Source organism: Dermacentor albipictus, chromosome 1 (genome assembly GCF_038994185.2).
Source record: "Dermacentor albipictus isolate Rhodes 1998 colony chromosome 1, USDA_Dalb.pri_finalv2, whole genome shotgun sequence".
In the NCBI taxonomy this organism is placed as follows: Eukaryota; Metazoa; Arthropoda; class Arachnida; order Ixodida; family Ixodidae; genus Dermacentor; species Dermacentor albipictus.
The window spans coordinates 502,120,443-502,145,475 of record NC_091821.1 but is presented as its reverse complement, the minus strand read 5'-3'; the positions used below and the strand labels follow the sequence as shown (position 1 = coordinate 502,145,475).

General features: G+C 50.4%; 1 protein-coding gene across 1 annotated transcript; it reads right to left on the bottom strand.

Moving 5' to 3' along the window:
* Window positions 1-208: 208 nt before the first annotated feature.
* On the bottom strand, window positions 209-15,079 carry LOC135909376 (ipis-1-like). Its single transcript, XM_065441329.2, has 3 exons — window positions 15,065-15,079; window positions 14,939-14,976; window positions 209-1,410 (listed from the first exon to the last, which is right to left on the bottom strand). The coding sequence occupies exon 3, from the start codon at window positions 1,395-1,397 to the stop codon at window positions 255-257; it is 1,143 nt and encodes a 380-aa protein (XP_065297401.1). The 5' UTR covers window positions 1,398-1,410; window positions 14,939-14,976; window positions 15,065-15,079; the 3' UTR covers window positions 209-254.
* Between the last annotated feature and the right edge of the window lie 9,954 nt (window positions 15,080-25,033).

The window sequence follows — 25,033 nt, the reverse complement described above, 5'->3', positions numbered from 1 at the left end:
GGTTCTTTAACGTGGACCTATATCATCTTCGATCCTCCACGCTTTGATGTGTCCTGTGCCGCGCTGTTTAAAGCAGCTGCTTAACAAGATACACCGAACAGCGCAAATGTACACGCAAACGAACTCGCCAATGAATGCCTCCACCTCCTCTTCTCTCTGTCTCTCGAGTGCTGTAGCTGACACGAGTGCTGAAGCCAGGATACCGAAACAAAGAAAAATTGGCTGGTTTATTCTTACATGTTCTTCCGCATGGCTCACAGTTTTCTCACTGAACCCATAAAGAGGATGACTTCAGGTTCATTGCTCTTGATCAGAAACATAAACGGATGATCGACGACGAATCGCACAGCCTGCGCAGCGATTGCCCCGGAAGACTCGATCACTGCTGCCGTGTCGGCCACGGGCTCGGTGCCTTCTTCGTGCACTTCGACGGCCGCCTTGTGGATCACTTCCGAAACCGCCGGCCGACCACTCTCGAACATACCGGACAGGTCCGCTTCGCCCGGTGTGAACAGATCTTTCACGCCGAGATCTTTTAACGTCTCCTTAAGAGGCAGCGTGTAGTCCAGCTTGAATTTTGGAAGACTGACTTCCACGTCTTGCACCAACTTCATGTTGGCTAGGAGCGCGGAGACCCTAGCCGAAGTCATGGACTCTTCGAGGCAGAACAGTCCTTCAACCTCGTCAGGTAATAGGAGTACCATTGATGCCTTTTGACCTCTGTATGGTATCTCCAAGGCCCTTGCGCCCAGCTCCTCTGAATGACCTATTTTGAAACTGTGGTCCAAGAACATCATGTTCACTCGCACGTTGGTCTTATAGTCTAGGCGGAAGTCCTGAGGTATTGTGTTAATTGAACGGAAAGGGACTTGCCAAAAGCTCTTGAAGGCGATGGCATTGATATGGACTAGCACAGTGCGTGAGTCCACGCTGCCGGGACGAAGCACATCGCGAACCTTGGATGCCGTTTGCTCCGAGATCCAGGCATTGGCTTCTTGTCGAACCAACTCGTGGCCACTAGAGAAGTCAACGGACTTTAACGTCGCTCCATATGAGGATTCCAGCAGGAACACGTAGCCGCTCTGGACTGGAAATCGCTTGTCACAGTACAACCGGTTGGCCACGAGGAACGTGGCATCAGGAGCGCAGTCGGACAGCATGGTCAGCAAGTTGGAAAAATGCTCGCGAATCCGGTCCTTGCTCGCCTTGAGGCTTAACAGGGCAAATATTTGCTTAGATGTGCTGTCACCCGCTCCGCCGGCAAGCATTGCAAGTGCGCAGGCTACGCTGAAAGCCGAGCACACAACGTTCTCGTTCTGTGTGTTTTTCGACTGCAGAAGCTGGTACATGCGTATCGTGAACTTGAGCAGCGCATCACAATACGTTTGAGACAGCATAGCGAAGCCGGTCCTGCAAAAGAGAAACACAGTCGTTGCCTGATAAGTCCTTGGGCTATAGAAAATAGATTTCCGGTAGGCTTTGGTTAACTTATCGGACCAGTTGCTAAAGAATCAATTGTAGGGTTTGACAAGCCTAAATCATGGTCTCATTATGAGGCCCGCAGTAGTGGAAAACCACACATAATTTTGACCACGTAGGACTCTCTAAGTACACCTAAAATTAAGTAAAGGAGCGTATTTTTTTGCACTTTGCTCCCATCGAAACGCGACTGCCGTGGCCAGGATTGAACCCGCGACCTCAGCTGTGCAACGCCATACCCACAGGACTACTACGGCGGGTTTGGCCGAGTTGCTACCACCCATTACATGTACAAAACAGCTAATGAACAGACAACGCCATGCTGAATTTGCGGTGCACTTTTATCTCATTCAGGCCATCGATGCGTAGTACTAAATGTCACTCAGCGAACGGGGCTTCAAGGTTCCTAACACTTGGCATGGCGCACACATGGCGTGTGAGTCATTTTATACTAATACAAATTTTTTTTACACTGTTCCTAATTCAATTTGAGGGAAAACAGTTCATTACTATAGCGAATAAACAGAAAGCCAAAACATACTTTTTCCTTTTTTTTCTTGAATTTCTTGCTAATGACTCTGTCACGGTGCGGCATTATTCGATTCGGCAAAGCACCGATCAACGGGTGCCAAAAGGGTCGTAGTAACAGGAAGCGACGAGCAAGACGGGTATGGCCGGCCACTCGGGCAAACGGCCGAAAAGGCTCGAAGGCGAGTTGAGATATTATTGGCTTTTTGTCGTCGGTGCGACCATGACGCCCCAACAGGTTTTTGTAGGAACCCCTGTATATTCTCTGCCCCGCGCGTGCATGGAGAAGCTTACTAGGAACGCGAGGGTGCGAATACTCTGAAGTATGTGCTGTCTGTGAAATGCTGTGTCCACGAAGTGCTGACAGTGTATGACAGTGATTGGATCGTCACCAATATCTACCGTCCTCCAACCCAGGGCACTAGGGAAAGGAGAAGTTATTTAGGCGCAGCTTTTAGACCGAGCTAAGCAGTCTAGAGTCTAGAAGTGGAGCCTACAATCTGCTGAGAAGCCTCAAAGAGCCTGTGCCGTCCAGTTATCGCCTGGGCCACCTAGCCGCGTTTGAACTGCGAGTTACTAGTTGGCGTAAGAGACGGCAAACCAACGTCTGCAACGAAGCTCATGGCAGTTCCCCTCAAGTTAGCTCAACCTGCTCGAGCGAAGACGCCAGACCTAGACTCCCGGGAAACCCAGCCCAGCAATCGCATCCACCGCAAGATCGGCTTGCCAGCGTTCATCGGGAAAGTTCTGACGTCGACTACACGCTTTATGAACTTGCTGCAGGTTCACGGCCATGCGTATGCCATTTGTCTTTTTTGAACTCTGTTTGATTGTTGTATTCATATAGAAGGAGGTTGTGGCCAGTACTGCACCAGGGTGGGCAGTCCTGCTCTGGTGAGAGAGTACGTTACCGGTTCTGGTCACCGGGATCAGGCCGCACTCCAGGCCTGTTTATGCAATTTTATCAACACGCATAAACAGGCCTGGAGTGCGGCCTGATCCCGGTGACCAGAACCGGTAACCCAGCAGCTGTCCCAAGCAGCTGCGAAGCAACTGACTACGGTGGTGGTCAGACCTGTGACGCAGCAGAGGGTGCTAAGAATCCCTGGCTCCGGACAGGCCGCCATTGGAATCTGAACCTGGCAACGTTTAACGTTAGAACGTTATCTAGCGAGGCGAGTCTAGCAGTGTTATTGGAGGAATTAGAGGGTAGTAAATGGGATATAATAGGGCTCAGTGAGGTTAGGAGGACAAAAGAAGCACATACAGTGCTAAAAAGCGGGCACGTACTATGCTACCGGGGCTTAGCGGGGAGACGAGAACTAGGAGTCGGATTCCTGATTAATAAGGAAATAGCTGGTAACATACAGGAATTCTATAGCATTAACGAGAGGGTGGCAGGTCTTGTTGTGAAACTTAATAAGAGGTACAAATTGAAGGTGGTACAAGTATATGCCCCTACATGCTGTCATGATGACCAGGAAGTCGAAAGCTTTTATGAAGACGTGGAATCGGCAATGGGTAAAGTCAAAACAAAATACACCATACTGATGGGCGACTTCAATGCCAGGGTAGGCAAGAAGCAGGCTGGAGACAAGTAAGTGGTGGAATATGGCATAGGCTCTAGGAATAGCAGGGGATAGTTAGTAGAGTTTGCAGAACAGAATAATATGCGGATAATGAATACCTTCTTCCGCAAGAGGGATAGCCGAAAGTGGACATGGAGGAGCCCGAATGACGAGAATAGAAATGAAATGGGGCTTATACTATGCGCTAACCTCGGCATCATACAAGATGTGGACGTGCTCGGCAAGGTGCGCTGCAGTGACCATAGGATGGTAAGAACTCGAATTAGCCTAGACTTGAAGAGGGAACGGAAGAAACTGATACATAAGAAGCCAATCAATGAGTTAGCGGTAAGAGGGAAACTAGAGGAATTCCGGATCAAGCTACAGAACCGGTATTAACTGAGGAAAAGGACCTTAGGGTTGAAACATTAAACGACAATCTTATGGGCATCATTAAAGAGTGTGCAATAGAAGTCGGTGGTAACTCCGTTAGACAGGATACCAGTGAAATGTCGCAGGAGACGAAAGATCTGATCAAGAAACGCGAATGTATGAAAGCCTCTAACCCTACAGCTAGAATAGAAGTGGCAGAACTTTCTAAGTTAATCAACAAGCGTAAGACAGCGGACATCAGGAACTATAATATGGATAGAATTGAACAGGCTCTCAGGAACGGAGGAAGCCTAAAAACAGTGAAGGAGAAACTAGGAATAGGCAAGAATCAGATGTGTGCGTTAAGAGACAAAGCCGGCAATATCATTACTAATAGGGATGAAATAGTTGAGGAGTGGCTGAGGAGTTCTATAGAGATTTATACAGTACCAGTGGCACCCACGACGATAACGTGAGAGAGAATAGTCTAGAGGAATTAGAAATGCCATAAGTAACGCCGGAAGAAGTAAAGAACGCCTTGGGAGCTATGCAAAGGGGGAAGGCAGCTGGGGAGGATCAGGTAACAGCAGATTTGTTGAATGATGGTGGGCACAATGTTCTAGAAAAACTGGCCTTGGACTAATCCTTGGACTCCACTTTCTTACGGCGCATTCAGCTTTGATCGACTGTTCTGACGGTACCCTTTGCCTCGAACTTCCTTTATTCGTGCATATTCGTGCCTAACAAATTTAGTACGACCGCCTTCGTCCGCTTGCGGCCTAAAGCCTTGAGTTTCGTCGATTTGCTATCATCTTTTCCTGTGCCAGATGGTGATTACATCGCCACATCTGTTCCTGATGTCCTTTTAATGCGTAATATCGCTGTGCCCCACTCCGTCATCACCTTCACCGATAAGTGGACATGCCTCCTCGTTGCCAATTTCTGCCTGACAAAGGAAGTTCTACCCCAAGGCAGATCGGTTGCAACGCTGCGTACTATAGGAGATGACCACGTCACGACGTTTTCAGTAGACGTCTGCTCAGATTCTTCACCATGTATCATCATCATCATCATCATCATCATCATCATCATCATCATCATCATCATCATCATCAGCCTGGTTACGTCCACTGCACGGCAAAGGCCTCTCCCATACTTCAACAACCTCGGTCATGTACTAATTGTGGCCATGTCGTCCCTGCAAATTTCTTAATCTCATCCGCCCACCAAACTTTCTGCCGCCCCGTGCTACACTTCCCTTCCCTAGGAATCCAGTCCGTAACCCTTAATGACCATCGGTTATCTTCCCTCCTCATTAGATGTCCTGCTCATGCCCATTTCTTTTTCTTGATTTCAACTAAGGTGTCATTAACTCGCGTTTGTTCCCTCACCCAATCTGCTCTTTTCTTATCCTTAACGTTACACCCATCATTCTTCTTTCCATAGCTCGTTGCGTCGTCCTCAATTTAATTAGAACCCTTTTCGCAAGCCTCCAACTTTCAGCCCCGTAGGTGAGTACTGTTAAGACACAGCTATTATACAGTTTTCTTTTGAGGGATAATGGCAACCCGCTGTTCATGATCTGAGAATGCCTGCCAAACGCGCCCCAGCCCATTCTTATTCATCTGATTATTTCAGTCTCTTGATCCGGATCCGCGGTCACTACAAGTCCTAAGTAGATGTATTCCCTTACCACTTTCAGTGCCTCGCTACCTATCGTAAACTGCTGTTCTCTCCCGAGACTGTTAAACATTAGTTTAGTTTTCTGCAGATTAATTTTTAGACCCACCCTGCTGCTTTGCCTGTCCAGGTCAGTGAGCGCGCAGGGACAACATGGCCACAATTAGTACATGGCCGGGGTAGTTGGAGAAGTATGGGAGAGGCCTTGGCCCTGCAGTGGGCGTAACCAGGCTGATGATGATGATGAGGAGGAGGAGGAACCCTGTTTAGTTGACCACCGTTAAGTGTGTTTTGTGTAGTGTTAATGTCTATGTCTACTGTTAACTGATCGTTGTATTTCTTTTGTATTCATCATTGATCCAGATTAAGTGCATGTGTGTTAGTGTTCTTGTGTTTTTTGTGTTTCTTTTAATCTTTGTGTCATTGTAAGTCAATAAATATATTTTTGTTTGTCTTTCTCGCCCCTCTGACTCCTTCGCTGCGTTCGCTTGAGTACGGAACGACCCACCGGCTTGTGTACCCCGTCGACGACTTCGAGTCGAAGGCGAACAGGTCACAAGCCGTGACACACTCTATGCCCGAACGAAAAAAAAAATTACCTGATGCTGTTACTAAGGGTACTGTCAATGAGTTCAACACTTAATTTACTTTACAAATGTCGGTCTCTCTCTGACTAAAACCTTGCCTCGTCCTAGCAAAGCTTTATATGAACTTTTTCCGTTATCAGTAGTTTGATCATAAATAATATAGTGCTCTATGAATTTCAGTGTACTGTTAGTAAGCTGACAATTAAGAAAGCGCCGGGCCCGGTCTAGATTCTAGCGGGCGTTACACAAGGTAGTATTGATATATTCGGACACATATTATGCGATCTATTCAACCACTCACTACAAAAATGTCCATTGACATTTAAGATAGGCAAAGTTACCCCTGTTTATAAAGAGGGGGATGGGTCTGACCCTTGTTGCTGCCACCCGATATCTGTACTGAGTGTTCTTAACAATATTTTTAGAAATTATCGCAAAACGCATGTATTTATTTTTTGACAAATATCACGTGTTATGGCCACATCAACATGAATTTCGACCAACGCGTTCTACAAACACAGCAATGTCTACATTGAATCAGACTTTAAATAGCGGCCTAAAATAAAAAAAAAATTCGCTGTAGCAGTTTTTTTTTTTTTTGACCTGAGAAAAGTATTTGATACCGCAGACCATGAAATCTTACTTTACAAATTACGCAAATGTCGCTTGCGCAACACTATATGAGATTTCTTAGAGAGTTACTTGAGAGGTCGTCAACAAATGTTAATTATTAACAACGTCACTACTTCTTTTACTTCTTCTCTTCAGTCTATACAAACAGATGGGCTACAAGGTTCCATATTAGGTCTGTTGATTTACTTGCTATGCAGAAATGACTTACCACAAGTACTAACCACCGCCGAAATGCTTAATTATGCTGATGACAGCGCACTAATTATTACCGGGGAAAATATTTCAAATATAGAAGAAAAAATGAATACTGAACTAGCTGAACGAATTATTCTGTTCTATGCTATGACGGCGCTCTTGTCAAACCAATGTACTGTACGTGTTATATATCTTGAAACATGTTTGTATCACATTACTTGTGTCTGTCTCTAAATGCTACTGTACTGTTTCTGTTTGGGAATGTATCTGTCCAAAAGCTTTTCGGTATTACTGGTTATATTTTGTTCCCCCCCCCCCCCCCGTAATGCCTCTATGGCGATGTAGGTGCTCTGTAAATAAATAAATAAATAAATAAATAAATAAATAAATAAATAAATAAATAAACAAGCAAACTTCCTGATTGGTTTGCTGCTAACAAGCTTACCATTAATCTTAATAAAACTAAATATATCATATTCTGCTCCAGAACTAATACTAGTCCATATATTGGTATAGTGCTGCGCATTAATAATTGCCGCCTCGATTTTACTGACTCTTTCTCTTACCCAGGTGCCCTGAGACAGCTGCTTGAATTGACAGTTTCAGCTAGATGTCTGCTCTAAATTAGCTTCAAGTTATGCCCTCGTACAAGCTCGTCAATACTTCGATGTTTCAATAGATCCCATTTTGTGCTTTATTGTAGTGAACCGGCACCTGTTGAACTGTGTGGAATCCTGGGGATGTTTAACTACTACCTAAAACCAGTAGAGAGCTGAAAAAAAAAGAAAGACGAGCAATACGTACGGTAACTTTCTCGGATACTATGGACGAAGCAAACATGTGTTTCTATACTAAGATCTTGCCTTTTGATTTCGTAGGGGAATTAAGATTAGCCGCAAGTATTAACAGTGCTATAACATACAACAAGCCATTCTCTATTTTGTTACTTTGCACCCCACAACGCCACCAAAGGAAGCAAACTTTTGGTAAACCAAATATCCCGCCACTAAAGAACATCTATGGAAAACCACTGCTACAGTATGCTGGAGGAGCGAAAGTACTCCGCATTACATAAAGAAGTCGCTGAACTTGTTTACAGCAATGAAAGAGTATTATTTCGAAATTATTCTCTGTGCTTCTTGAACTAATATTTATGTTCTCTTTTTGTTAAGCCATGTATAACAATTATTTCATCAGGTTTTTCTTGGGTTTATTGCGGTGTTTTAATTTTCCTGTTCTCTTTGCTAACTTATAGATAATACTAACATTAATACGTATACAGTATGTTTTCATTAGCAAATTTACGTACTAATATTACTCAGTTATGTCTGTATTTATTGCAAAGTGCTGTATGTTTTTTGTATCCTTTGTTAATCAATTTGAACATACTCCTTATTAAACTCATTAGTACTAGTATTTCATAACAGTTACTCTGATGTACACCTCGAAATAGGCTACGTGCTAGCCGCTGATTAGTATGTGGCTATGGGACTGGCTATGGGATCATGCAGATTGTGCGTATCTTGTATAATGAAATGTATGCCTGTGTAATAAAGAATGTCGGAGTGTCATGGCAATGTCATAGATTTCAGAGTATATTTAATGCGTTTAGCTTTGTTTTGTGTAGATCAGCCGTTTTGAGCCTGCCTACCTGCTTATCTATCTATCTATCTATCTATCTATCTATCTATCTATCTATCTATCTATCTATCTATCTATCTATCTATCTATCTATCTATCTATCTATCTATCTATCTATCTATCTATCTATCTATCTATCTATCTATCTATCTATCTATCTATCTATCTATCTATCTATCTATCTATCCGTCCGTCTGTCTGTCTGTCTGTCTGTCTGTCTGTCTGTCTGTCTGTCCGTCCGTCCGTCCGTCCGTCCGTCTGTCCGTCCGTCCGTCCGTGTGTCTGTCTGTCCGTCCGTCCGTCCGTCCGTCCGTGTGTCTGTCTGTCTGTCTGTCTGTCTGTCTGTCTGTCGGTCCGTCCGTCCGTCCGTCCGTCCGTCCGTCCGTACGTCCGTCCGTCCGTCCGTCCGTCTGTCTGTCTGTCTGTCTGTCTGTCTGTCTGTCTGTCTGTCTGTCTGTCTGTCTGTCATCTTATGTCGACCTAGTGACCCATGGTGTCTACCTTCTTTGGCAACTAGGTATGTGCTTATGGTCGTGAAACCGTCATAGTCGTTGTATCGTTGTCATTTCAGCTTTGTCATGCTACTTTCGTCATGCGTTCGCAGTGACGCCATCGTTCTCATATAGTCGTAATGCACGCGTTGTCATACTATCTTCGTGAGGCTGTCGTGGTCGCTCCCGCCATGCCGTCGTCGTCGCGCTGTCATCGTCATAATTTGTGATGCAGTCGTCATTACGCCGTCACCGTCGTGCACTCGTCGTCACATTGTCCTCATATTATCATGCCAATACGGTTTATTGCCTCGGCGTTATACAATCGTTGTCACGCATCCGTTTTAATACAGTCGACGTGATGCGGTCGCATTCGTTGCGTCGGCGTCATTCCAACATCGTCGTCCGACTATCGTGATGCCGTTGTAGTCACGGCATCATCGTCACACAGTCGCAGTCATAATTGTTTTCGTGCCGTCATCGTCATCCCGTCGTCGTCGCGCCTTTAACGCCGGCCTATTTCCCCAAACTATTTACCAGTTTCAGTCTCTAGGTAAGTGCTCGAGGCCATGAAGGCGTAGTGGTCGTTGCGTCATCATTCCAGCTTTGCCATCCAACCCTCCTCATGCTGTCGTCGTGTGCCGTCGTCCTCGTACAGTAGTCGTGCATTCGTTGTTACAGACATCGTCGTGAAGCCCTCGTGATCGTCCCATCGTCGTCATCTTAAGTTCATCATAAGTCCCTCGCTCTGTGATCGTCGTCACGCCATGTAGCCACAAAGTCGTAGTTGTCATACCATTGTCTTCGTACCGTCGTCGCCTCGCGGTTGTTTTGTCATCGTTGTCACTTCAGTAACATCATCCCATTGTCGTAGTGCCATCGCCGTCATGCCGACTTTGTGAATTCATCGACATCATTGCGTCGTCGTCATACAGTTGTCTTGTTTATATATCGTTCATACAGGGTGTCCCAGCTAACTTGGACTAAGATTTTGAAACAACAAAAACAGTGCGTTCTTTAGAACAGAAATTGCGTGGATGTTGTTAGTTTATCTAAACTTATAGTACCATTTTATTGCTCGTCTTTTTTGGGTAATTAGCCGAGATAAATTAACATTTAAATATAGCTTGAAACGTTCAGGCGTCAATAGGAAAGTTGTGGAGCTTCACAAATATTTCCCAATCCCGATACTTCAAATGAGATAGACTTGGCGTGGCCGTTTTTGTTCGCGAAAAACAAAAGCCCGCGGAGTTTACCAAATAGCGCGTGACAGCGCGCTCTGTGCGTCTGAATGCGCCGTGATTACAGCGCTCTCATGAGTGATCTGTAAAATCATCGCCAGCGCCGCACCTTTCCTTCACTTACGAGAAAAAGCTTCAACTTTAGCTCAGCTCTGACATTACCGGCAGCGGCTGGCGACGGCGCTCCGAAAAAGCGCTTCGTCAGCAGTCGCTCGTACCTGTCGCCAAAGAACGTGCGGTCATCAGCCGTTTATTCCGATTTGACGAGAAGAGCAATTTCTTTTCCAGCGTTCAAGTCGATGCGGAATGGAATAGAAAAAATACACGCAAAACATGCATCATACATCTGGAACCTGTGCGAGAGAGAGCACCATTAGTTACAACTCTGCTTCTCTTCCAAGATGTGACAGCGGCTAGATGCATGTGAGCTCTACTGCCTATTACTGTCGTGCCGCGCAACCGTTTCGGAGAGTTTGTTTGCAGTGCCTAAAGCATGCCGTACTCAAGCGAGCAGAAGGCGAACATGGTCTTAGCCTTGGGAGAGGCACCAGTCGATAAGAGGAAAGCTGCCAAGGTATACCGAAATTGACAATGTAGGGGAAGACCTAGCGCGAACATAATTATGAGGAATTACTTGACGCTGAAACAGGTAGCTTCAAGAAGACACGGCACAGAAAGGGGACTATCAGTGAATAGGCCGAAGGAGACATTTTGGCTTTCATGACTGCAAACCCTCATTCCAGCGTGCTTGATGTGAGTGGTGAGGTCGGCATTTCAAAGTCTTCAGTGTCAAGAGTTCTCAGGAAGGCTGAAATGCATCCGTATCACCTCCAACTGCATCAAAAGCTGCAAGAAAGAGACTTTCAATGGCGGCTTGATTCTTTAAATTGAATTCTTGTGGACAGTGACGAAATTGCGGATTTCGTTGACAAAGTGCGCTGGACAGATGAGGCAACCTTCTCCAGAAATTCTCAACATCCATAATGCGCATTACTGGAGCGATACGAACCCGCTTTGGGTGGCGCAGACTAGACACCAGTACCAATGGTCATTCAGTGTGTCATGCGGTATCTTTGATGGAACAATAATTGGCCCCACATTTCTTGACCGCATGCTCACTGCTCAGCGGTACGTGAACGACATCTTGGAAGGACGGTCGAAGATTTTCGCTGTGATATTCCTCTCGCGTTTTTAAAGCGGACTTGGTATCAGCACGACGGTGCACCAGCTCAGAGCAGCAGCCTTGCCCGAGCCTGGCTTGACGAAGCCTTCAAACGCCAGTGGGTCGGGTGGCATGGCCTGCAAGGTCACCGGACTTGACACCTCTCGACTTCTTGTAGGGACATGTGAAAGACCGAGTGTACCGCAAACCTACAACTACACCAGAAGCGCTAAAGGCAGTGATTGCTGAGGCCTGCAGCGAGATACCGTCTTGCGTCATCAAAAATGCTACACCGAACGTGCTGAAAAGGTGCCAATACGGCATTTCGCAGAGGGCGACTTGCTGGAACACCTTGTTTAGACAGACATCACAGCGAATGAATCTTTACAACCGTTATCCATGAAAAGAGCCATCTGTGTGAAACTTTTGTACGACGTGGAAAAGGCGCGTAAGTAATATGAAATTACAAAATCTCTGCCGACAAGGAATGGACAGGAAGCTAAAAAGCAACCTTCTGTGTCAGTTTTACAATTCTTCCTTTTGTGACAACCGGCGTAATCCACACATTATCAAGCTTGTTATAATGCATGTTTGCTTGTTGGGGTCTTGCTCCCAAATTCGAACTCATAAGCTTGTCATTTTTCCTCCGCATGCATTCTGCTAGCGTGAATGTGCAAGTATCGCCGTAGAAATGGGAGCCGCGCTGTATTTCAACTGCCGCCCGAACCCCCCTGGCGTTTATCTCGGAACCAAGCACAACGCGAAGCTCTGTCGTGGGCAGCACGAAAGGCGTGAAGCGAGCGATGTTTTTCACAAAGCACGGTTGAGAGCGCTGTAATCGCGGCGAATTCGTGCGCACAGAGCGGTCTGTCGCGTGGTATTTCTTAAAACTCCGCGGGCTTTCGTTTTTCCCGAATAAAAACAGCCACGCAAGTCTATCTCGTTGGAAGTGCCTGGGTTGGGCAATAACTGTGGAGCTCGACAACTTTCCCATTGACGCCTCAACGTTTCAAGCTATATTTAAAAAGTTAATTTATCTCGGCTAATTACTCAAAAATGACGAGGAAGAAAATGGTGCTGTAAGTTTAGATAAACGCTAACAACATCCACGCGATGTCTGTTCACAAGAACGCTTAGGTTTTTATCAAAATCTTGGTCCAAGTTGGCTTGGATACCCTGCATATATATATACCGTTATATATAGGTTTATATCGGTCAAACCGGACGGTGTTACAATGAAAGGGCGCGTGAGCACAATTGGGCTGTAAATAACAATGCGGGGTGCCATCTGGCTTAACACTGTATATGTTACAAATGCCGTCCGTATCTTCGTGGCACCAGGTTTCTGGCACGTTCTAGAGATAGGCTAGAAAGAGGGATATTAGAAGCTTTCTACATTGCAAAGGCCGAAGGCACGTGCATTAGCTGCCCGTCAATGGCACTTACCGAAAAAGAGATTGCTTTTCTGATGCAATACAGAGGTCGTGAAGTCACAGCTGTGCTTTTTTGTTTCTATCAATATAAATCTTGTTTCTTCAAATAAACGTTTAGTTGGAAGCTAGCGCCTGTCTGTCGTACATGTTCTGTTAATCCGCGTCATTGTAGCGCTCATTTCTTCAAGTTGTCTCCACGCCTTCGATGTCACACCGTCCTCGTGATGCCGTCGCGGTCGATCCATCCTCGTCAATCGCATTCATCGTCATCCCGTTCTCCTCATCTCGTCGTCGTCAGGCTGGTTACCCATTGTCGTTATTGTCATGTCGTAGTCGTCATACTGCCTCTGTCGTTCCACCAACGTCATTGCTTCTTTATTATTCCATTGTCCTTATTGGGTCGGCGCCACACAGTCGTCGTCATGCCACCACGAGTGACATGGACGAGCAAGTGCCATGGTGAAGTGGGGCGAGACAGAGGTATGGGGCCTATAACCGAAGCAACGGAACTCTAAGAAGCACCATATTACAAATGTTAAATAAGCATCACTTCAGCAACACACTGTGTCGCTATACATTGCTCGAACGCTAAACGTATTACTATCGGCAGTCATTGCGAGATGAGTTGTGCCGCAATTTCAAAGTGTCTGCAAAGTTCTTGCTACAGAGAAGTTATCGAAACTTGCTAGGATGAGACTTTGGTACCTTAGGATGCGATGTATAGTCCTTTACTAAAAGAGAATTAGGGTCATATAGGATTAGTCTTGGGTACCCTAGGATGCGATGTATAGTCCTTTACCGAAAAAGAATTACGGTCACATAGACGCAGTGCAAATCCATCAAGACCCGCTGAGCCAGTGCGCAGATTTCAATGCGGCAGCGCTATTCGTCTTTTGTTTTAATGTTTGAGTGCTAGAGCAGTCATACGAACGAAAACCTATCTGTGAATTTGTTTACGGCAAAAGATCGGAGAGGAACGAAGAGGCGACGCAGGTGGAAAGAGGGAAGTCACCTGACGCCACGAGAGAGGAAGCGCGCGTCGTTCGCAACCCACTATATATGCAGTTTTGGGGCGTTAAATTCATCAATTGGTAATCTCGAAAAAGCTGTCTCTTGTACTTTTCTTTTTCTAATGCGGTAATCATGCAGGCTATGCTTCTTTCGGCGTCTTAGCGAACCACTTATATTCTTTCGCAAAATTCTTGTGTTATTTGATACGCGTTCGTCCTATATCAAAGTTCAATAGCAACTCTTTAGTGTCCTTTAAATCGGGCTAGATTTTGCCTAGAATTTTCTTTAGTGATCAAGTCTTGGTGAAGGAGCACGCGCTATGCAAATCCCATCGATCCCTGTGGGCACCACGAACCTTATAAGATGGCAGCAATTTCCCACGTGGCATCAACGCACCAATAAAGTGGCGTCACCGTGGGGTTAGGTAGAAACACGACTTGCCAAGCGCTGATGTACCGTAATGACCGAGTACTAGGTCGGGAGTGCGCCTACACCAAGTTTAATGGTAGGCCCACAGTGTTGGCGGGATTTTCATAGCGATGGCTCCTTCCCAAAGACTGTTCATCCTTCCAGAAAGCCGAGTGTCGGGCTGTATATTCTTTCGAATGGGCTAGAAATCGAGGCAACTCGTCCAAGAAAGAATTCTTGTGAGCTGTATACAATCTTCTGGACTGACGTTTTCACGTGTATCAGTACTTTACCGTTATGATGCAGAGGGAAACACAAAATGTATGCTCAGGCACTGAGGGGGTACAAATGAACATTTAATTGAGACATCTGCACATTGGATTCGCTGACAGCGGTGATAGCATTACTGCATTGTGTACTGGCCTTAATGCAGGCCCTATGATACCAACAGAATTTTATAATAACATATTTGCGCTCGAAAGACGGAAGGCCGTGGCTACAGTACTTACCCTGAATTCGCGAGCTTCTTTTCTTCTTCCTCAATATTCTAGGGTGATGCGAAAAAAAAAACACATATGAGATTATTTGATTGACAACCGCAATATAAGAGTAGGCAACGTAAAGGCAATATTAACCTCTGGATATCGAGGTCTTCCACATACGCCGTCGCGCCCCTCGTATTGTTGTTTGCTTCCATAAAAAAGGCGAGTCGTTGTAATATTCTGTTCGGTATCCACTTTCGGTTTCGAATGGTTATTACCCCTGGCTCCACTCCGCGCCTAACGCTGTAAGTGTTCCCTGAGGTGTTTCCTTTCTCCTCACCGGAAGAAACGCATTCTTTGTCCGGTCTCCGAAGAATCTTGTCTGAACCGCTGTTGGAAGAGGTCACGCCGGAACGCGGTCTCCTGTTTCACGTCCTTCTCCGCGACGCCAGTCGAGTCCGCGCTCTCTCTGTGCGCGGTGTTTCCACCGCACCCTTCGAACTGCCAGCTGGTGGAACACAGCGGACCACACGTGAACTGTTGTTTTTGACCGACGTTAGCGCATAGCGCCACCCTTTCGGTCACAGCGATGGAGCCGGACACGTCCGCCCCCACGGTATCAACTGCGGAAGGAACACGGCGGTCCGGTACGCGTTCATCGCAGCTCAAGCGCTCGGAGGGCGTTGCGTGCCCGCGGTCTCTTCGGCACATGACTGCTCAGTGCGAGAAGACTCTTCAACGCCAGGAGCAGGCACGGCTGCTTTGCGCCGCCGCCAACTGGCCGAATCGTTCATGCGGATCACCCGCTGCCGACGCGATTATCTGGGAGATGCCGCAGTCTGCTCCGGGAGCGTCGGCGGCTCACGACACCGGCGCACGTGGGACGCCAGCTGCGACCGAGTGTCTAGCTTCACCACTGGATGCCAACTCTCACAACGTGGCCGCGGACGCCGGTGCAGACGCTGCCTATCTGATCCTGCCTGCTGCAGCGTCGGTTCTCGCACCACGTGAGACGCGGAACACTGCAGTTCTGCCGAACTCCGTGACTTCGCCGCCATCGTGAGTGCTACCTTTAGCGCTTACCCAGCTGCGGAAGCCAGCGAGCTATCGAGCGCTCCACTCCCGGATTCGGACGACGATAACGACGCGATGGGCACCTCGTCCTCGCGCAAGCGCTCGTGCCCGAGCGAGTCCTGCAGCGACGACGAAGCCCTGCGAAAGCTAGCGGCGACAGGTTCTGACGAATCATTGCCCCCTCCAGTGACGCCTGTCTACGAAAACACCGTCAAGCAGGCGGCTGACTCTATAGAACATTCCGACGACGGAATGTTCCAATACAATGCATAACCAGAGCAGCCCACGTGCCACGGAGCTCCACGATGAAGAGATCTTGACAAATGTTATCTCATGCAAGCAAAAACGCTGCCTGCTTGCATCAACACGAGAAGGGATCGCCGCTGGTGTGGCCCCTGCCGCACACCTCTCGGGACCCACTGCGGTACCAATGCCTGCTGCCGGGCTGCCTGCTGCCGGCTGTTCCTGCTGCTGCTGGGACCACAGGGGCTGGCGCGCCCGCACCCAGTGTCGCTGGCATGGTACTCTTCAAGCCGGCATCCGCGGCAGCTTCGTTTCACTGAACATCTCGCCTCGCCATCGCGCAAGCGCTCTCCGCTCTGCCTGGAGTCGATGAGGTGCGCGTGAATACGAAAAAAAAAACATTGTGGCGGCTGACGCCGCAGCACCCGCGCGGCTACAGTTCCTGCTGGCTACGACCGGGCTGTCCAGGATCGCCGTCACTGCTCGTCTCCCTGCAGACCGTTCCCAGAGCACAGGCATGGTACATGGCGTCGACGGTGAATTCTCCGACGAGGCCTTGTTGGCGGCAGTGACCTCGGTCGTGCCGTAGACGGCGGTCAAGCGGAGCGGTCGCACACACCCTGCGCTTCGCCGCCCCGAGCCCCTCGGCCCGCATCCTCCTTTTCCGGTTCCCTTTTGGTGTACGACCGTCGCGGCCCCGGCCCTTGCAGTGCCGGCTGTGTGGGCGCTGTGGCCACGCGACGACAGCGTGCAAATGGCCGGAGTGGTGCCTGCGCTGTGGCGGTCAGCATGCGAGGGATTACCATTGCACAGCCAAGCCGAAGTGCTTCCTCTGTGGAGGCGCACATGCTGCCGACGCCCCTACCTGTAATATGTGGCAGGCTGAGAGGCGCGTAGCCATTATAAAGGTTATAGGGCCGACCTACATGCCTCACCGGGAAGCTCGAGCTGCTATGTGTGCCTCCACCAAGACACAAGCCTCTCCCATTACTTCGGGAATCCATGCACTGGAGACGACGGCGCGCCCCAGCTATGCAGGTGTGGCCACCGGCTCCGCCAAAAGCACCTCGCCGAAAGGAACCCGGTGTGGCCAAGAGAATCTGGGGTGCAAGGCGGCCCCCGCAAAGGCAGCAGGCGCATCCCCAGCCGCAACTGACATGGCGCCGTCCAGCCACACTTCTGAGCAGCATTCGGAGGTCACCAGCCTAAGGCTCCTTCTGCGTACCGTTGCTGACCTGCTGCCAGCCGAGAACAAGTTGCGCTCAATCTGCTCCAGGCAGGTGGGCAGACTCCTCAGCAGAGCCACCATGCCAAACGCCCCAGCTGGGAACCACCGCCTCCGGCCGAGCGTGCTTCAGTGGAACGCGCACTCGTTACGGCGGCGACAAGCAGACCTCTCCTTGCACCTCCTGCAGAGCGACTACGACGTACTTGCTTTGCAGGAAGTGTACGCGACTACAGATGATTTGCGTCTACCTGGCTATGTGGGCTACAGCAGCCGCACTTCGTGCACGCTGCAGCCCTGCATGGCGTCCCCATGACTCAAAAAAGAACTTCTACAGGGACTTCCCCGCGGCGCGCTGTACGTGCGGGTGGGTGTGCTGCAAGCTGAGGTCGACGGGGCGGATCTGACTGGAGGACCACTCGAATGGACGTTGTTAACCAGCTGTGTCTGAAGATTCTCAACACCGGAGCACCCACTTTCGTCCGCCGCACATGCCGTGCCCTCAGCACGGCAATTAACGTGAGCCTTGACACTGAGGGCTGCCGATACACTTGGACACCGCTGCCGCGCGCGTGGGGGACCGACCACTTCTCTATAGTGCTGGCTCAGTTCAGGGGCAAGACCCCCCGGACGCGCGTGTACGCCACTTACGATTGGAGTACTTTCCGTAAGCTGTGCCCAACATGACACTAGTACCAGGGACTTCCTGCAGCTTGTGGCGGACAGCAGCCGGGCAGCCACAGTCTGGTCCACTGCGCAGGAGGGCCAACTAGCACCAGACATTCGCTACCTCCAGCTACGAGCTGCCAGGTGCCGGGCTGAACGTAGAGCACTGCGAACCCATCAGGCGGAGCACTGGACGGAACACCGTCGCATCGACGCCGCCTACAAACGACACTCCCGGCAACGCAGGCGCCAAAACTGGCAGGGAATCTGTGCCACGATCATCAGGGCGCCGGATGGAGCTCGTGCCTGGCGTCTGCTGAGGGCCTTGCTGATAGGACCTCGTGTGCAATGCCAGCTGCTCTCAGCAGCTATCTTCCTGGGCATCTCTGCATCTACTCTTGTGGGGTTACCAGCCGATCGGTTTACCGCCTGGCCCCTGGTACAGCGGGTCCTGCCTCCGCCAGCTACTGGGCCTCGGTGCCTCCCCACCACTTGCCATCATTCAGAATGGGTGCTCGAGCAGATCGATGCTCTTTGCTGAGAGCCCATCCGGCTGTATGAGCTGAAGGCCGCACTAGAACAAAGCAAGCGACGGAGCACTCCAGGAGCCGATGGGATCACGTTCCAAATGCTGCGGAACCTGCAAGATGCACAGCAAGATCGTCTCCTGGAGTACTTGAGCACCATCTGGAGCACTGGGACTCTCCCGGACAGCTGGCTCACCACGGTGGTGGCGCCAGTCCTTAAGCCACGGAAACCAGCTGCGGCACCCTCCTCGTACAGGCCAGTGTCTCTCACCTCTGCCGCCTCTAAGGTGATGGAAAGGATCGTCCTGGTACGCATGGAGTGGATTGCCGCGCAGGTGCACTACTTCCCGGAGCAGCCGACCGGCTTCAGGCGCCACCGCTGCACTGCCGACTTCACCACCGACGTCGTGGCCACACTGGAGGATGCAAAGAACAGTGGTCACGTGGTTCTTCTCGTGCTGCTTGACGTGCAGAGTGCCTTTGACAGCATGGCCCACGTGGTCTTTGAGGCCTCCTTTGATATCCTCGATATCACTGGCAGCCTCAGGCGCTTTGCCTCTGCCTTCCTTCGTGGAAGATCGTTCCGAGTACGAGTGGGCCAGGCGCTCAGCGGCCCTCGAGCCGTCGCCATGGGCATGCCACAGGGATCGGTGCTGAGCCCGTTTCTGTTCAATGCAGCCCTGCGGGTCTGCTAGCCGCATTACCGGCAGACACCCGGTACCCCACACAGTGCTCCATCTACGTTGATGATGTTGCACTCTTGGTCCAGGGACCAAGGCGGTACGTTCCAGCCGTCCGGAGATCACTGCAAGGGACCCTGGACGCGGTGACATTCCTCGGGAGCAGCTACCGTTGAAGGAAAGCAGCCGTTGAAGGAAAGACGGTTAAGCAACCGTCTTTCCTTCAAAGGCGGAGGCCCTACTGATACACCCGAGGGCTGCTTCCCACCCCAGCGTCCGCCAGTTGAGAATCGGCACCGACCCCCTTCCGTGGAAGCAGACAGTGACGTACCTCGGCCTCACCATAGACCACCGGCTGACGTGGATCCCGGCTACTAAGGCCCTTAATATCCTTGCACTGGCTGCCCTCACATGTCAGGGTAGCTGGTAATGAGGGGGCGGATACCTACGACAAAGCTGCCCATCATGATGTAGTCCCGGTTACCAGAGCGCTAGCGGCTTGGGACTACACGAGATATGTGCTATGGTGCCTGCTCACCTCCATTCACCCGTACCCCCGAGTTGCTAGTGGCAGGGCCCCCAAGCCGCTTCCAGAGAATGGCCTCTCCAGAAGAGACAGTTCCACACTCCTGTGCTTGTGGACTGGCTGCACCTGGACAGCGGCCCGGCTGTACGCCAAGAGCCGCGCCACGTCACCTGACTGCAAAGAGGTGCGGGAACCTCGAGACTATGGAGCACCTTCTCTGTGCCTGCCCATGGCGCAGGAACGCTCCATAGTGATCAACACTTACAGATGCCACGGCCTTCCAGCGGCCACAGAGACTGACATGCTGTTTCCGGTGTGTCCCCAGCTCCCTGCACTGCGAAGCCTGCTGGAGTTTATCAATTCGACTGGAATAGACACCCTTTAAGCGGCCGCTACAACGCTGGCAACTTTACTGAGGACTGCCACCTGTCGCGCATAGGGGAGTCTATTAGGCCACATCCTCCCTCTTTCTCTATCATCTTTCACTTCCCACTCCCTCTCCCCTGACGACGCTTCGCCGTGCTCCCTCACGGGTTGCAGAATCAAGCGTCCTTCCTTTCTTTAGATCACTATCGGGCCATCTTCACACGCTTTCACTCATACGGAACCTCACGGCGATGGCGACGCTGACGGCAGAAATGGAGTGTCCATAGAATTGCCATCGCAATAAAAACAAATGGCCGCAGGTGGGATGTGAACCCATGTGTTCGCATTACGCGTGCGATGCTCGTACCAACTGAGGCACCACGGCGCCGTTTTCCCATCTACTTTCCGAAGTACTTATGTTTTAGTACTAGAACCCTGGGATTAGTTAGCTAGCGGAACGACTCGCAGACTTTGGTGGCGGATGTGGAACATCCTTTCTGCCACAGGAGTCATGAGTTGAAGTAAAACGGACACCGACCAACATAGAAGTGCTAAAAAATGAACAAATCTAAAAGACGTTTCGGCTTCGCTACGGAAGCCTTGTTCACAATCGTCTTTTGATTTGTTCAAACGTCTTTTAGATTTTTTCATTTTTTAGCACTTCTATGTTGGTCGGTGTCCGTTTTACTTCTTCAATGCTTCATCCCGACCAGACGGGCTTCCGTCGAACCCTCGATTTCAGGAGTCATGAGTACGTGACGTACACTCGCCCACAAAATATTGCGGTGTGCACGAGTGCGTGGCGAAACGGCCCTCCTGCCCTCCTAGCGGCGCACCCCTGGTGTCGAGACCGGCACTTGCACGCATGCGCGTCCCTCTGACACTACAAGCGTGCAATGTTTCCGCGCTTCCCCCTTGCGTGGCGGCGATATCCGAATGTAGCCGCGAGGTGTGGCGGCCTCGATGGGCATAACTTCGTTTATACAACGGAAAGCAAGAATTCATTTTCGTCTTGCCTGTCTCTTTCTATAGACCGCGTTTGCTGCCACGCTCTTCTGCGGGAGAACGCACCGTTCCTAAGAAGAAAAAAATGGCTGTGGCTTAGGTAAGGTTAAGCCCAGGATGCGAAGCATACTAGCCTTTATTTTAGTTGTTGAACCACTGTTTAGCCTGGTGAACTGCTGTTGCTTGGCTATATTTGGTTCGGCTAGACGAAGAAACAACTCATGCATTACTTCTTCGCCTTCAAGAGTGGAACGCGACAGCGTTCCCGTCGACCCGCCAAGGGGTGTAAGACAATGGGCTACAGGGCAGCGACTACGCGCCCCGCATTGGACGCGGTGAGCGTCGAGCAAAGCAGCGTTCGGCGCGGCAACGAAATGTGCGCCTGAGCAAGAGACGCACGCCTTAGAAACAGCGCGTTTCTAAGGCAACACCGCATTCACTAGAGGCGCTTTTGTACCGCTTTGAAGCGTTGTACTCGTGGCTCAGTGGTAGCGTCTCCGTCCCACACTCCGGAGACCCTGGTTCGATTCCCACCCAGCCCGTCTTGCAAGAGTTGAGCCAAAGCCACTTCTCCTCTGTCGTGACGTCACGGTGTCACGTGATTTCATGGTCACCGCCGCGCCTGAGGAGCTGGGTTGAGCCCTCGTAATATGCTTCGCATAAAAACTGGCTGTGGTTTAGCTAAGGTTAAGCCCAGGATGCGAAGCATACTAGCCTTTATTTTAACGCGACAGCGTTAAGGAGCTCATGTCGCAGAAAAGCCGGTGCCGTCGGCGTCGGCTCAGGCGTGCGGCGCTTGCTCAGGCGCACATTTCGTTGTCGCGCCGAACGCTGCGTTGCTCGACGCTCACCGCGTCCGATGCGGGGCGCGTAGTCGCTGCGCCGTAGCAAAGCCTCCTAGAAACAGTCTCTGTAGCATGCCGCAACTTTCGCTTCTCATTCCAACGAGCAGCTCTGCCTCCAGGAGGTATCTCACCTCGTGAGTGTCTAGCAGAGGCAAGCGCACCTGCTTATATGCCGCCGCGACGCCGCGAGCACTTTTTTTTCTTTCTCTATGCCGCGAGCGACGGCGCGAGTTGAAGCCCCGTTTCTCCACTGTCGTGACGTCACGGTGTCACGTGGTATTGAAGGCGACACCGCCGCGCCTGAGGAGCTGGGTTGAGCTCTCGTAATATGCTTCGCATAAAAACAACAAAGATTGGCCACGAGAAGTTTAAGCTCAGAAAAAAAATGGCTGTGGCTTAGCTAAGGTTAAGCCCAGGATGCGAAGCATACTAGCCTTTATTTTGGTTGTTGAACCACTGTTTAGCCTGCTGAACTGCTGTTGCTTGGCTATATTTGGTTCGGCTAGACGAAGAAACAACTCATGCGTTACTCTGCTTCGCCTTCAAGAGTGGAACGCGACAGCATTCCCGTCGACCCGCCAAGGGGTGTAAGACAATGGGCTACGGCGCAGCGACTACGCGCCCCGCATTGGACGCGGTGAGCGTCGAGCAACGCAGCGTTCGGCGCGGCAACGAAAGGTGCGCCTGAGCAAGCGACGCACGCCTGAGCCTTAGAAACAGCTCGTTTCTAAGGCAACACCGCATTCACTAGAGGCGCTTTTGTACCGCTTTGAAGCATCGTACTCGTGGCTCAGTGGTAGCGTCTCAGTCTCACACTCCGGAGACCCTGGTTCGATTCCCGCCCAGTCCATCTTGCAAGAGTTGAGCCAAAGCCATCTAGAAAATCAGTCTCTGTAGCACGCCGCAACCTTGGCTTCTCATTCCAACGAGCAGCTCTGTCTCCAGGAGGCATCTCACCTCGTGAGTGTCTAGCAGAGGCAAGCGCAGCTGCTTATATACCGCCGCGACGCCGCGAGCGACGGCGCGAATTGGAGCCCCGTTTCTCCTCTGTCGTGACGTCACGGTGTCACGTGGTATTGAAGGCGACACCGCCGCGCCTGTGGAGCTGGGTTGAGCTCTCGTAATATGCTTCGCATTAAAAATGATTTGTTGCGTTCACCACCGGGCGAGTCCTATGCGTCAGCGCTCATGACTCGACAAAAAGCGGACCCAGCGGTGCGCGAAAGTTCACGCTTCTAAACCCCCTTGACAAAGTTTTGGTCGTCGAAGCCACCACAGCGCATATCGTGACAGGGGCACCTCGCGGCTACATTAGCATATCGCATGCACGCTTGCTGTTATCGGGGGGACGCGCATTCTGCAGGCGCCAGTCTCGACACCAGGGGTGCGCCGCTAAAGGGGAGGAGGAGGGCCGTTTCGCCACGCGCTCGTGCACGCCGGCATGTTTTAACGCGACAGCGTTAAGGATCTCGTGTCGCAGAAAAGCCGGTGTCGTCGGCGTCCGCGGTGTTGACCGTGAGCGATAAATCACGGCAGACACTTCATAAATAAAAAGCAACTTCGAAGATGGGCTGGGCGGGAATCGAACCAGGGTCTGCGGAGTGTGAGACAGAGACGCTACCACTCAGCCACGAGTTTTTTTTCTTTATTGCCTTTTTACAAAAGCAAACAAAAAGATCAAATACACGACATGTACATATTCTAAAAACACCAGCCACAGCTCGGCCAGTGTAAGGTGTTTAAAAGGGTTTCACAGAAGCCAATTGGTCTAGTACAGGAAGCCATTCCGGGGGTTCACATAGTGCTCTGAACAAGTTGCGTGTGTATATAATGCTCTCAAGAAAAATAGTGTCTTGCTGAGTGAGCCTGTATATGGCAATGCCTGATGTCCATTCTCGTCTTCCATACGCTGTGCATGCAAAGCAGCATTAGCATATCACTCGGCGCTCCCCCTGTTTCTGCACGTGGAAGAAACCGATAAGAACTCAGCCACGAGTTCGATGCTTGAATGCAGTACAAAAGCGCTTCTAGTGAATGCGGTGTTGCCTTAGAAACGTGCCGTAGAAAGTTATACTGCGGTGTATATCGGTAATTATGAGCATGTAACTTACAGAAGTCGCATTTACACGAGTAGCGAAGTACGTTTCCGCAACATTTCTTCTGTGCTTACCGCACACGCAGAGCCATCTTGCGGCAAACACAGAAGACCCCCTCCTCTCAATGTACGGCGCTGCCCCGACAGGTGGCGCGCCACGCGCGCATTGGGGCTGTGCGCGCATAGTGTGCGCGGACCGGTGCCAGGCGCTTCGCGGCCCCGACTCCCTCTCCCCTGACGACGCTTCGCCGTTCTCCCACACGGGTTGCAGAATCAAGCGCCGTTCCTTTCTTTAGATTACTATCTATCTCTCTGCCCGTGCCGATCACGACGTTCGGCTGGCGTAGATCGTTTCCCCCTCCGAGACACCGAGTTCTTTGGTTCGTTCCGTTTGCTCAGGCGCTCGTTTCGTTGCAGCGCCGAACACTGTGTTGCTCGACTCTCACCGCGTCCGATGCGGGGCGCCTCGTAAGTGATCGCTGCGCCGTGGCGCATTGTCTTACACCCCTTGGCGGGTCGACGGGAACGCTGTCGCGTTCCACTCTTGAAGGCGAAGCTTAAGCGTCCTTCAATTTTTGTGGGCGAGTGTACATGCACAGTACGTACCTACATGTATGTCACATAATCCGATAAGGCCGTTTTAATTTGATTGCCAATCTTACTACGTGCCCCTTTTCGGTGTCTGTCTGCATCGCATTAGGAATTCTGGGTAATTGAATGTGCTGCTGATCTGCTGCGCTCGGCGAGCTGCAGCGTGGCGCGGCGCCGGAAGCGTCTGATGCGCTGCTCTGCCTTTCGATGTGCGACACCGCGCGCGCCACAATCGCACCAAAGGTAATGCGCTATATGTAAACGCTGGCGCATCGCGTT